General features: G+C 40.2%; 1 protein-coding gene across 2 annotated transcripts in view; it reads right to left on the reverse strand.

Annotated features, from left to right (window-relative positions):
- ANO6 (anoctamin 6) overlaps positions 1-13,965 on the reverse strand; it is a 77,929-nt gene that overhangs the window by 40,577 nt on the left and 23,387 nt on the right. For both annotated transcript variants that reach the window (XR_008974393.1, XM_057425432.1), the window contains exon 2: positions 8,603-8,679. Coding sequence is in view for 1 of the 2 variants with exons in the window: in XM_057425432.1 (XP_057281415.1) it covers positions 8,603-8,679 (77 nt within the window). In the remaining variant the exon portion in view is untranslated. The remainder of the gene's footprint in view (positions 1-8,602; positions 8,680-13,965) is intronic.

Here is a 13,965-nt window from a genome sequence, read left to right on the forward strand (position 1 = left end):
GAGCACCCCTGTTCCAGGGAGCATATAGTGCTTTAGGAAGTACATGTGTCAGTGTTTCCAAAACAAACTCCCAAGAGTTTTATTCCAAACCTCTCCAAGCAGACTATTTAGTTACTGTTTATTGGCTGAGTCAAAACAGTCGACCAAGATGTATCTCCCCATAATTATGACAAAATTTCCATATTTTAGATAAACTCAGGGGAGTTTAAACTCACTGTTTTTCCACGTTGTATGCGCAAAGGCTGAGACCTGACACAAATAGGTCCTGTTAACATAGTTGCTTCAAACAGTCTGAGCAGATTCTTGCTTAGTTTGAATCCCACCTGTGCCTAAAGATCTGTGACAAATCTGACAGCAAGCAGCTCCTGATACATATACATGCATGCATATATATGCATATATGCTGACATATGGCCAATATACACATATATTTCACAACCTGGACTAGGATTCAGAAACTACCAAGGCACTCACCAAATCAACATAAAACTGCACATTGTGAATAACGTTTTAAAACACTCTCAGGTTTCAGATGGCATCACCAGACCACAATGACCCTGAGTATATCTATCCCCCAAAGCAAGTCACACATGTGAATTTCTAACTTCTTGAGAACTAGAGTTGGTATAGTCCAGTCAAGCAACCCCTTGACCCTGACAAGCTATCCTCCCACTGAGGACTAGCCATGGGTGTAAACTGCAGTCCTGCTGTGAGCATTCCCAGTCTTGTTTAAAACACATCATGAAGATTCCATGTTGACTACATTCCCATCACACAAAAAGCCTCGACAACAGCCAACAGCCCTGTTGTGATGCAGCTTGGCTGGTGCTGGGGCAGCAGCAAAGAGAGGGCGATGGGAGCTGAGCCCAGCCAGGCAGAGTCCAGCCCTGCTGCTTCTGCTCTCCCCTGGGACACCAACAGGCTCTGGTCTGTGCTAAAATTACTCCATGCTGCAATGACGGAAACACAGAGCCTAAACCTTGTGATAATGAATAATGAGGGGAAATGCTGCCCCTAAGTAAAGCAGAAGGTTTTATTTTTTATTCTTCATCTTTTGAATCTTAGAAACATCATTACAAAAACTTCTGCTTAGAGAGACTGAGTTTAGTTGTGAAATTCAAGCACTTGAAAGCATAAAAGTAGTAATAGCTTCAAAGGTGTTTTTTTTTTCTACAGTTTTTTGCTCTTTTTCATAGAATCACAGAATCATAGAATAGTTAGGGCTGGAAAGGACCTTAAGATCATCTAGTTCCAATCCCCTTTCATTAGACACCTTCCATTAGACCAGGTTGCTTAAACCCCCATCCAATCCGGCCTTGAACACTTCCAGGGATGGGGCATTCACAGCTTCTCTGGTCAACCTGCTCCAGTGCCTCACTACCCCCACAGTAAAGAATTTCTCCCTAATATCTAATTGAAATCTATCCTTTAGTCAGTTGTCCTTGTCCTGTCATTACATGTCCTTGTAAAAAGTCCCTCTCCAAATTCTTTGTAGGCCCCCTTGGTACTGGAAGCTGCTCTAAGGTCTCCCCTAAACCTTCTCTTCTCCAGGCTGAACAAGCCCAGCTCTCTCAGCCTCTCTTCATAGAAGAGAGGGCTCCAGCCCTCTGAGCATCTTTTCCTGTATGATCTGTCCACAGGAGAGAGAAGAAAGAAATGGCAGAGAGGAAACATCAGATCAAGTTTTGATCTAACAAGCTTTGAACATAATTTGTGATTACACCACTGTCTGAATACTTTTTCCTTTAAACATAGCCTTCTTTAAGCTTATAAAACCAATATGCAATAGTGATAACTGGCTTAAATGGATTGTTAATAACCAGAGAGAAAGACTGCCTGTTGATCAGTATTCGGACTCATGAATTTATTTACATACATGATTGCATTCACATGAGCATGTACATGCTATGATATACATACTCATTTATGTGTATATGTATATATAAATATATATAAAACTGTACATATATATAATGGAATATAGCTGAAAGATTAATCAATATTGAACTTCATGAATCCAGATACACAGAAGTTCATACTGTGATGTGATCTCTATTTCTTTTAATCAAGAGGGCATTGGTCAATTGACCTATCCATGGACACTTTATGTAACAATAAAATAATAAAAAATTGATTCATTACATCTGAATACTTACGAGAGAAAGATTAAGACCTGCACAAATCAATTTTAATGCAACATTAAATGTTGCTCAATTAAAAATAAGAAGTAAAACTCAAAAGGGAATATAATAGTTAAGGTTCTGACAGCCACGTTAACTTAGATGTGCGGTGTATCTTGTAATCCCTACTGCAGAGTTTGCAATAAAAAATCATATATTATTCAACATAATTACCAGGGGAAAAACAGGACTGGAAGCCAAAAAGATGTGCTGTATTCTGAAGTTAATAATTCCTCTGAGACAATGTTTGTGTTTTTTTAAATATGTAATATTATTTGACAGTATTACAAATGTTATTATCATACAAATGCACACAAGCTTGTGTGCACGCACATGAGTTAATGGGGCTGAAATTCAAATATGTATTTTTTCTTAAGCATCAGTAGCAAATTATAACCCAAAATAATGAACAGGCCTATTGATACCTCTTTGTTTTGGAAGCAAAAACCATGAGGTCTATCTACTGCACTATCTAATTTTCTTAGCCTCAACATAATCACATTTTAAGTACTGATGGAGGCAGTGGGTTGTGCGTTCTGATGTTATAATAATACCCTAGTGGACAGCAGGTTAATACTGATTAACATCATTAATAAATAAAAAAAAAGTAACACATTTAGCTGGAAAATACTAATTATATTTAGCACGCACTCTGCAGCGCTTTTGAACTTTCCAAGTGTGGTACAATCAAACACTTGCCTATCACTGAGAGACAGGGAACTATTAGCTGCTTTATTAACAGAAAGATTCTGAAAGAAAGGGGAGCCTGTCCATGGATAAAGCTTTTTGGAACACTTAGGTTACACCTATGCGATCTAGCTGAGAGGCCACGTTCATGTGGGTGTTTAGTTCAGAGCAGGATCAGACCAGGTAAGCATAAGTGGGTCTTCACTCCATTAAGTGAGACAGGAGGTAGCCAGTGGTAACAAAAAGCCCAGAAATGCGTATAATGCAGGCACCAGCTCCTCAGCACCAAAAGCCTTGTTCTACAGACCCACTGCTTGGGTCCTCACTACCAATGGATGTACACACAGCTGGTGAGATCCTGCTGGAGTTGGGAAGTGCTGCACTGATTCAATCACATTTACACGCCACCTCCTCATCATCCCTGACTGTGGTCCTCTGTGGCCACCATGGGAAAGGAATAAGGAGTTTCCTGTGTTTGCTAATCCAGCCCAAGAAGTCAATGGTAAACAGCATCTGCTCTCCCAGCTTCTGGGACAGAGTGACACTTAGAGAAGGGACAAGTGGGACATGAAGATACGCTTGCCCCTCCACACAGTGCTGTAAAGGCTGAGGTAACTGGTTTGGCTTCAAGTGACCACATCATAAAACCCACCCTCAGCCCCTTGACTCAAGAGTTCCTCAGGGGGGAGACTACCATGTGCTCCTCCACATGCTGGTATCTAAGGGGAGTTGCCATGTCTTACTCTTGAGACTGTTCCTGTAGTCATGGCTACATGTGATGCCTGCAGCAGCAGATGAAAGAAGACCGTGCTAGTGGAGAGCTCCCTTCAGTGACAGTGATGCTCCATGCCAGGGGAGGAAAAAAGGTGGCATTACAAAGAAACCTCTCTGCACTTTTCCACACTGCTCTGGGCATCATACTGTTAAACATTCAGTAGGGATAATGGTGGGAAGGGCAGCACAGGGGAAGGCAAGAAGAAAAATACGTGCACAGGAGCTGCAGTTATTTATTGTTTACTACACCCTGGACAAGCACAGCATTGTAAGCTGATTTCTTTTAAATAACAAGAGACTCTGCAGGAATGACTTTTCTAACTGGAAGGAGGAAAGAAGTGATTTATTTTGTCCGCATGAGCCTTTGGTGTGACTGTCAATAGCACCAAATGTAATCATTACTGGAGGGATAAACTACTTGTCTGCGACCTCACATAATTTTCAGATATGCTTCAAAACAGCTTGCTGCAGCGTGCCTGGGAATAAATCAGTACTGGAGAACAAGAAAGTGGAGCAGAGCCTGTATAACATCTCCTCTGCTGACAGGCACCTGCAAAAAATCCTCCTGCTGGGGACCAGCAGGTTATACTTCAGTTGTGGGTTTTACGTAGGTGAAAATTGCAGTGTCTGTTTAAGAGCACAGTTATTTTTCTCTACAGGCCTCAGGAAACTTCAAATCATGCAAATAAAAAGGAATAAATTATATTACCAGGATATCATGAAACACAATTATTTGTAAAGTGCTTGGAGATCAACTGAAGAAAGTGTTACAGAAATATATTCTTGCTATCATAACTATATAACAAGATCTTTTATTACTTTATGTTCTGAGTGACCAATAGAGACACCTTTCTGACATGAAGACCAACACAAAGCATTTACTTCTGGAAGATGTAAGATATATGTAGAAGACCCGGATGATACAAGTTTATTTGTGTATCACATACTAATGTTGGTCTGTCTCCCTGGGGCCATAAAACTGTTGTGCCTTTAACATTTTTCCTTGTGACTCATGTTTGCTAATACCAACAGAGAACTGGTTTAGTTCTAAAAGCAACAATGAGGTTATTAGCAAGCACTTAATCAAAAGAAGGTGGGGTTGGTTTCTTTCCTTCATTTCCTCAGCATGCAAAGAAATTTTTGCGAGGTAACAAAGTGAAACAAACCGAGACTAAAGGCGAAGTAGGAAAATACCGGGCATCATTACAGTCATACATTTCTGTCAGCAGAAAGCGGCTGGTAACCGGCCAGGCATCGGGATGCCTTGTCCCCTGAGCTAAGTTTGGACCAGACACCCACTTGACTTCCTGTCTGAGCGCCAGGTCGCTGCTGGCTGCAGATGAATTCCAGTCACTCCTGATCAGAGAGAGACAAAAGGTCTTACTTTTAAGGAAAGGTGAAGACAGTATTCTGCTGGAAACCTGCTTTTCAGCACCTCCCTTCTTTCTTGGGATGCGAAAGCTGGGAAATTCCCTCTCTTTCGGACTTCCCTGAAGCCTTCTCGCTGTAGAAATTATATTTGAGGGGCAGCAGTAATAGACAATTTGAAGTTATCCTTCCCTCTGCAGATATTGACTCTCAAAAGAAACCTTACATTTACATCCAAATTCAAACTATCTACCTGTAAGTAGATAAGACTGTATAATGAAACATGAGGGCTGTGAAAGGCTTGAATTAATGCTGTCTATGCAGTTTTATCTTCCTTGTATGTGTTCTTTATGATACATGACTTAATTGCACAACCACAAGCCATACTTCTATACTCCTTGTAGTAGTTCTGGAATATTCCTTATTATCTTCTTTATTCAATGTCTTTCTTTTTTTTTGTTACACCTTATCTAAATAACCTGAACCCCTAAAACAGGGATTTCCTTCTTACTATGCCTGTGGTACTCTCCTCATAGAATCTCAATGTTCTAGAAATGTTGAGAAATTTAATTTTACAAGATCCCCCAGGAGAGAAAGTAACAATATAACCCTCATTTTAACAGTGATCATGTTGTAAGGCATCTAGAGATCAATGCCAAAACCTGTTGACTGTCTGCTAAATTTGGAGTTCCAGCTTGCGACACCAAGACAGTGACATCTTTCCCGGGAGCTCAGCAATTCTCTCTGTTCAAAGAGCAACACTCATTTTCATGCCTGCATGTGACTATTTTGAACTAATGCAAACAGGGCCGCAGACGTTCCCCTCTGACATGCAGGAAATAAAAAGATAGATGTGATTTTGCAGGACTGGCACAGAAACCTCAGAACAGAAACAGGGATAAAATCCAATTATTTAGGACCAAACTCAGTTTCTCTATTCATAAGAGCCTTTCATTCTGTCCCTGCAACATCTTGCCACATTTCCAGCTCACTGAAATACTACAAACAACATCCTCACAGAATCTGAGCCTTTTGGAGACTAATATCCCAGTCATACGCTAAATGAGGTAGGGATCTTGCTGCAAACTTAGCATATTTTCCTCTTCTTAGAGACAGCACTACAAGAATGGGACTGGTTTTATTAGCCAATAACCTTCTCAGTTTTGACTACTCCAGGACAACTTGTAAAATCAAATCAAAGTTCCAGCTGCAAAGCATATTCTAAGTTTAAACAGGCACAGTACCTCCCTTTTATTCAATCGTTTAAGGTTAGGCTTCCTATTCAGTGTCCATTTCCATTTCTAGCTACAATTTACATCCACTTCACAGACAGGCTCAGGAGACCTCAGTTTCATTCTCAATTTCATCTTTCTGGCCCCTCCAACCACTGAAACTGCCCAGTGGCTGACAAAGAGGACCTGACGAGGAAGGAGCAGTGCAGAATAGATGCTGCTAAAACCGAGCAGAAATTACAGCTGATGGTAAACATGAGTACCCAAAAATAAAACTTGATTTTGACAGTTGATTTTCAGTAGAAATAAATTCTGCCAAGACTGCTTGGAGGAGACTGTCCTGACCACAAGGTATATGACAGTGCAGCTGTTTTGATGCCATTTCACTTCATTGAAATACATAAGAAAAATTAAACTAATTGAATCACAAAGAGAGTCTAAGAAGGATTTTTTTAACATCCTGGTCAGGGCAGTCAGTTGGGAAATGGAAGCCCTTGGTTCCATCTCATGTTCCAAAAAATGGTTAACTTTTTTCCAGACACCAAAGCAGTTTCAAACGAAAACCACCGTGCTGCAAAACGCTGTGGCAGGGGAGGTGAGGGTATCCGGCTCCAGAAAGAAACTCATTTCCTGGTACTTTGGATATTTGTTTCCTATAGCAGAAACAGGAACAAACCTCCTTGACACATAAGTATGAGAAGCAGTTTGCCAACAAAGCTGCTAGAGCAGCTCCCCAAGACTCTGGGGTATCTCAGTGCAATAAGGACTGAATCCCACCGTTTACACTGCTTTCAAAATGCACTACCACATGGAAATCCTTTGTCTCTTTCTTTTATGAGTCTGTTTCCCTGTTCAATTTTATATGAATCAAAAATAGCGTTCAGTTGGGTGGCCAGGCTGAAAAATAAATTATATAAACAGCTCCAATCATAATATCCACATTAAAGACAGGGCAAGCTTAATTAAACCCCTGAATTTGAATGCTTGATTTACATCTTTTAACTATTTAGCTCATTATTCATTGTATTATATGTTCTCCCAGTCATACAAAGAAAACAGTGTATTTTCTTATAGGCAGAGAAGTCAGCAGGACCTGGACCTCCACAGTCTCAGGGGACCTCCTCTTTGCAAGCTAAAGTGATAACCAGCAGCAGTGGTAGCAGGCTGTCATTCCAGGAGCACCTAGTAGATCCTCTAGTGAGATCCTAATAGGATCCAGTAGACAGCAACAGAGATGCACAGATAGTTTCAGTTACTTGTAAATAGCTGAGTTTAAATGTCAATGCTTTGGCTGACTGGGAACCAGCTCCAGCTCTCATTACTTGGTGGCACCATTACAGTATTTTCCTGAATGATTTCTCTATGTGAAAATAGTCATGAGGATCTTAGGTGCTCAAATTAATTGGTCCAATGCGATATTCTTGACACTGTTGAACCTTTTTGTTTACACCTTGTTCTCCTGTAACACTGATGCACTTGTAGAGGTAGCTTGACTAGAAAAGACACACAGTCAAAGCCAGCAACACTAACCTCCATCGTCAGAGTAATGAAATATCGAACAGGCTTTTTGATTTATATGGAGTTGCTCCCTTAGCTTTAGGATAAACTTTTTTAATCCAGGCTTATAGCTCTCTCCTTGTGCAACTGCAGACCACACTGGTACCATTATAGGGGAAAAAAGTATGCCAGCTGGGCATCAGGTTGGCAAAGCCATGGCAGGGCTTGTTGGGGTCAACTGGCCATCCCTTAGAGATAAAGTGAGATCTGAGGCAGGGTATCTTGAGCTAGAGCCAGAAGCCTGTTAGCTGCAGAAAACATTAGGTGAGCTGGGGAGCCTGAGCTTTGGGTAAAGGGAATGGATACTCCAGGTCTTTTTTCTCCTTTCCCCTTTCAGTCTGAAATTGAAGTAAGGAATTTTTTGGTGTCTCCAAGCTTTCTGTAGATATGAATCCTGAACTCACAGGTTAGACAACTAATTCCTGGGTATGCATTAATCTACAGTGTATATAGATAGAGTGTGTTCATAACTATCCTTATATACACACACAGAAATCCTATACATGCATGTACAAAATTATAAATAGAGAGGAAGGGGGTGTGTGTTTGTGTATCAGTTTATGGTCAATATATATAGGTCACTTTTAATTGAGTCCAGTGCCTGTGTCAATCTGATCTTTCACATCTGAATCAATGACTTTAGGTACCATTAGGGAAACAAATACAGCAACTCAGATTGAGTCACACAGATGAACTGCATGTGATGTTAAAGCAAAGGAATGCAATTTTTCTGGAACAGTTACTGACTGCTGCATATCTGTATGAGAAAATATTACAGATAGTTATAGTTAAAGAAGTACCCACCCATTCAGGAGTATGAAGGTTTTGCTGATCCGGCACAGTTCCGTAAGTGGGAATAATCACCTTGTTCAGTTCCAAGACTAAAAAGAAACATAAAAAATTACAACATTTTAGCATTTTGTGTGGTAGGGTTTTTTTTTAATTATTACTTTAAATTTTATTACTGGTTTGTGGAGAAGACATTTTATTGCTCTTATTTAGTAGTGTAGAAACAGAATGCTTGTGTCTCACTCTTCAGTTAGTTACAATCAGCAGGTAGCAAGGTGGCCAAATTTCACCAGGATGACAAGCTAATGCTAGAAGAGCATCCTGACCAAGCTACAGTGATGTAAATCATCCCATTGCTAGTATGTGTTAACTGGTGTTCCACAAACTCTATGCATGCTTCAGCAGTAGTTATGTTTATCTTTCAATGAATTACCAGAACAGGCTCCACCAGCACAGATAGCCCTTCCTGATGCTGACTGTACTTGTCAGGCAATAACAAATAACAGTACCAGGGAATTCTTTAGAAATCCTGGAATAGATGTGATACAGGCAATGATGCTATTACATTCACTCTGTAAGAGGAATTATTTTCACATGACCTTATAACACACTGATGAGTTCAACGCGTACTGATGCCCCAGTTACTCCTCACACATTTCTCCAACACCTGTTAAAAATGAACAACGTGCAAACTGAATTGGGTCCCTGAAAATATTGCATAAAATAAAAATGATCTTGTGAAGTATACTACTCCATGGTGCAATTTTCAAACACGCTGGGAAAACTGGCCGTCAGATCAAGCACTGAATAACACTCAAATTCATCCTAATAAAGCTGCTGGAAATAAGTTACGGAAGCTCTAGAATTGCTGCTAGGTACTGGTTTTAGTTTCTTAACAAATACTTTTGTATCTTAAGAAGTCAGATAACATCCGTGTGTTATTTTTAGACCCTTAAAATAGAGAGGTGTCTCAGCTAAGACTATCTTCCCCTGAGGAAAGGGTCAAGGACATCAGTGATACCTAAATGCCAGTGTTGTCTGGAAAGGATAGCCTCAACTTATCAAAAAATACTGTAACACTAAAAGAAAATGCCCAAACTGTAAAATAATCTGATCTATAGTATACTTAGGATAGTTAAACACCCATTACATGCAATGCCAGGACAAACATAACTAATATGCCTGGCTTTTGTTTTATTTTATCTTAAATGCTTAACTGATACATAGCCAAATTCTCAAGAATGTTTAAAAAGCTGTTTTTCACTGATGATGCTCACTTATACCAGCTGAAGATGTGTCAAAACGCTTAAAAACAGAGCATAAGACCAGCGCTCTTTACAAATCAATAGAATCTTCTCATGGCCTCTGTGCACCTGAATTCTCTGGTTTAAATACTCTTTATAGAATTTGGTAGGGACTTTGTTCCAGATGTTGAACTGTCAGTTTCCAGATCTCTACAATGGTGATAGCGTATGCTCTAGGGAGGAGACAAAAGCAAGTCCATGAATTTCTCCATCAACATCGCTTCAGAAATATACGAGTCATAACCCAAAGGCTGGCCCAGTTGAACAATCAAAGCCGGTGAGCTCTCAAAAACATAAATGTCTTTAGAAACGTCTGCCAGCATTTAAAAATAGAGCAGGAAAATGCGGACTAGTGCAGCACAGAAGTCACAAGGTGAGACCGTAATCTGAAGGCTTGAAAACATGACTATACCTTAGCAGCTAACGCAAGATTGATGTATATGTGCATCATTATATTTTAATGGTTCAGCTCACACTGGTGTGAGAAGGGCAAATATGTGTTCTTGCTATCAGTGTAATGGGCATCACTCTACATTCCTTAGGGCATTCTTTATTTGCTATCTGGACACAAAGATATCCAGACATAAAGTGCTTCTTAAAACCCGCAGAAGAAGGAATGTTTGTGCCCACATATAATGGGCAGAGTGAAGGAGAAATATAAGCATCTTGCTTTGAAATATAAACATTTTCTCTGAAACTGTGTGCCGTTATATAGAACAAGCAGATGTGGACACAGATACAAAGGCATCTGCCACCCACTGAATTGCAGTAACGAGACTCATGAGTTAAAATAGACTGCTTGCTAAGTCCTTACGATGTGTAACTACACACCCCTCATCAGTGCTGTCTAGAAATCCCTTCAGCCAGAACTGAAGAGAAGAGGGAAACTTGGCATTCACAGCAGGAAAGATAACTCCAGTTCTTTCAAATCCTGATGGATCTGGGGCTGGCCAGGAAAACCCTCTGGAGAATTTTATACATGAAGCCAATTTGTTCTGCCTCAGTGTCTCTGTCCAAAGTATCTAGCCCATGACATGGTGTCATGCACATTTTATCATTTTATCAATATTTAGCTTCTTAACACGTTTTCACTTGAAATTTTTACTCTACTGCTCAGTGCAGTCCCTGGGCCATTGGCCCAATGAAAGGACCTAGGCACAAGGTATCTTTCCCTCTTACTTTTTATGGGACATTAGCTCTGAACTTAAATTAAATACATATTAATGTTTGTGTAAAGGCAAAAATACAAGCCCTTGACACTACCTGAATGTGTACTTAGGTAAGATTTCTTCTGGCAGTGGTTTGCAAGGACAGTTGTGCCAATTTGTGCCTTTTTTAGCTGGAAGTGACCATTCTGGTCTCTCAGAAATATAAAAATCGTACCTGCAGAAACTCAGCTTTGCCAGAAAAAGCTGCACCCACAAAAAGTGTTTTTCCTACTCCTGAAATCACCTCGTTTTTTTCTTCCATCTCCCTTCCAACCTTAGGGTAAGATCAATTTAAGTATGGAGGACAAGAAAGAAAACTGCAGCACAAAAGTTTGGGGCTGGACATTAGGAAAAGCTTTCTAGCAGCGAGACCAGTAGAAGAGAATGCCTGGGAAGGGAGGTGAGGCCATGTGAGGTCTTCAACATCAAAGATTCTTCAGTGTAGATGAAATATCCTGGAACAATCTAGGCCAAGTTGAATCTGGCATGAACCTCAAGAGGATGGCGTAGATGAGCTTTGAAGTCCATTCCAGATTTTCCTCCGAGTGTAAATCTGGTCATAGTGTTCTCATAGTTGCATCCAAAAAAGACCAGTGTGCTAGGTTTTTATCCTAAAGTAATAGTTCTGCTTACTTATTTCTTCTTCAGAAACATTATTACTCCTGTTAATGTTTGGGTCAGAGCATATCAAGTGTAGATGCTTATGTTGTACCACCCAGAGAAGTAAAGCAAAAGTGTGAGGGAACCAAGAAATCTACTGGATGTGTTCCGGCACACTCTGATTTTAATTGATGGGTACATCAAGTTCTATCTTCAGTGAATCCTGGCAACTGCTTTTGTCAGAACCTTTTATCTAATGCCTTTGAATTGTAATAATGAATTCTGAGCTCTTGCTCAGTGATACCTGTTGGTCTTTGATCTAGTCCTAACAAAAGATGCTCTTGTAAAATTTGTAAGTACTGAATCTGTGCGTGCTACTTTACAAAAACATCTCAATTGTATCTGAGCTGCCAATACACCAGTGATGTATCAGCTGCCCAGAGATCATTCTGCAATCCAGGACACTGAATTGCACTGTCAACATTTCACACCTTGCCTCAAATATGCCTATACCAAGTGCCAAGAAGTCTATGTTAATCCCATGCTGTTGCTTTATAACTTGTGCATATTCCATGCTTTGGGCCAGGCCATGGGAGGTGAATCCTGCTGTTGGTACTGCCTGAGATGTGTCTTATGAGCTTTCTCTATGGTGTTGCTTTCTCACACATTGGCCAGCATTTCTGACTGGATTGAATAAACATCCTAAAACTCCCTGAGAACCAGGGTAAAACATCCAGTCTTTTCATTAGTTAATTGATAGTGACAGTGAATGGTTTTGTAAGTTCAGTGATCTTCCCACTGAATAATTCAATTTTAAAGGCTTTCATGAACATTCCTACTATCAATCTCTGCCTATTGCTATGGCAGAGGTAAGAGACAAGAGAACAATGACAGGCATGGCTGCTGCTCTGCCTGGAGCCTGAATAGTGAAATAATAGAAGCTGCCCAAAGCACAGGTGGTAGGGATTAAGCAGTTTTTTTGAGACTGTTAATTAAGAGGCCTGAGAATGGAAAAAACAGTATCCAGAAGTGAAAAGAAATACACTATTCAAAAAATCATTAATTACAATAAAACCACACAGATTTGGGATAAACTGATGTTTGAAAAAAACATTGGGCTTGGCTCTATAAACAAAGACATTGGCAGACATGCCTGAAATTGCCAAACTTCTTATGTCAAAGAAATTCTTGGCTATCATCAATTTTCTCACTAATGGAAAAAAATCAAAGGTAAATAAGGGCAGCAGCACTCTTTAAACTTGCAAATCGCCTACACAAGCCGAATTAATAGACACAGAATTATTCTGAGAAGCCAAAAAGGTTTTACAACACCAAAATCATAGTACCTGGTTCTTCACTTCCCCCAGCAAACCTGTGAGACATTGCAAAGGACGTGATCACTCTCACTGAGCATGGTACTTCATGAGCAGTCATGAATGTAAAGCCAGGAAGCAATGTCTGGAGTCCCCAGGCGTTGTTGCTTTGCTACAGATATGAGCTCTCACTTCCCTCAGAGTATTTTGTAAGAGTACTGTCTGTCACCGGTGTTTTAAAAAGTGTGAGTCCCAAATCATGATCATACAGAGTGAAAAATAAACTAATACAATATTGTGCTCTCCTAAGTACTAAATTGATGTGGTCGAGAATATCTGCTCAGCCTCTCAGTGGGACCTGCCTGCTGCACAGGGTGCCTCCTCCGTAAGCAGGAAAGATTACAGTATGGTTATAGAAAATGAGCTGCAAAGCTAAACCATAGTGCTGGGGCACATCAACTTCATCTGCTTTTCCTGGCTGTTCACAATGCTGTCCCACAACAAATACAGGAAGGAGGAAAGGGTAGCAGGCATTTACCAAAGAACTGAAGAGATTTTCAAGCCCACACTCTGTCTTAGCTCACAGCACTGCCCTCATGTAGCCATGCCTCAGACAACAACATTCACTGTATATAGAAAAGTAAAAATGTAAGTACACAATTGGACACAATTCTTTTGGACCTTAAGTAGACTGAAAATTAATGCAATAACAAAGTACGTCACCAACTGGGAAGTATCAGGAAATATTTACATGCAATTTTTTATCTGAATAGATACATTTAATGAAATGTTTGTTTGACAGCCCTGTCACCACATTAGAACAGAAAAATAGTCATTAGTAAAGTCTATCTGTTCTAACGCGGGGAGACTCAGAGAACTGGATGGAGTCAGATTGTTCCCATCTATTGGGATAAACCAGAAGATCCAAAGATGGTGGGCATTGCCCAGATACT

The sequence above is a fragment of the Pezoporus wallicus genome, unplaced genomic scaffold (genome assembly GCF_028554395.1).
Source record: "Pezoporus wallicus isolate ANWC-B61680 ecotype Strahan unplaced genomic scaffold, APGP_CSIRO_Pwel_v1 contig_4722, whole genome shotgun sequence".
Lineage (NCBI taxonomy): Eukaryota > Metazoa > Chordata > Aves > Psittaciformes > Psittacidae > Pezoporus > Pezoporus wallicus.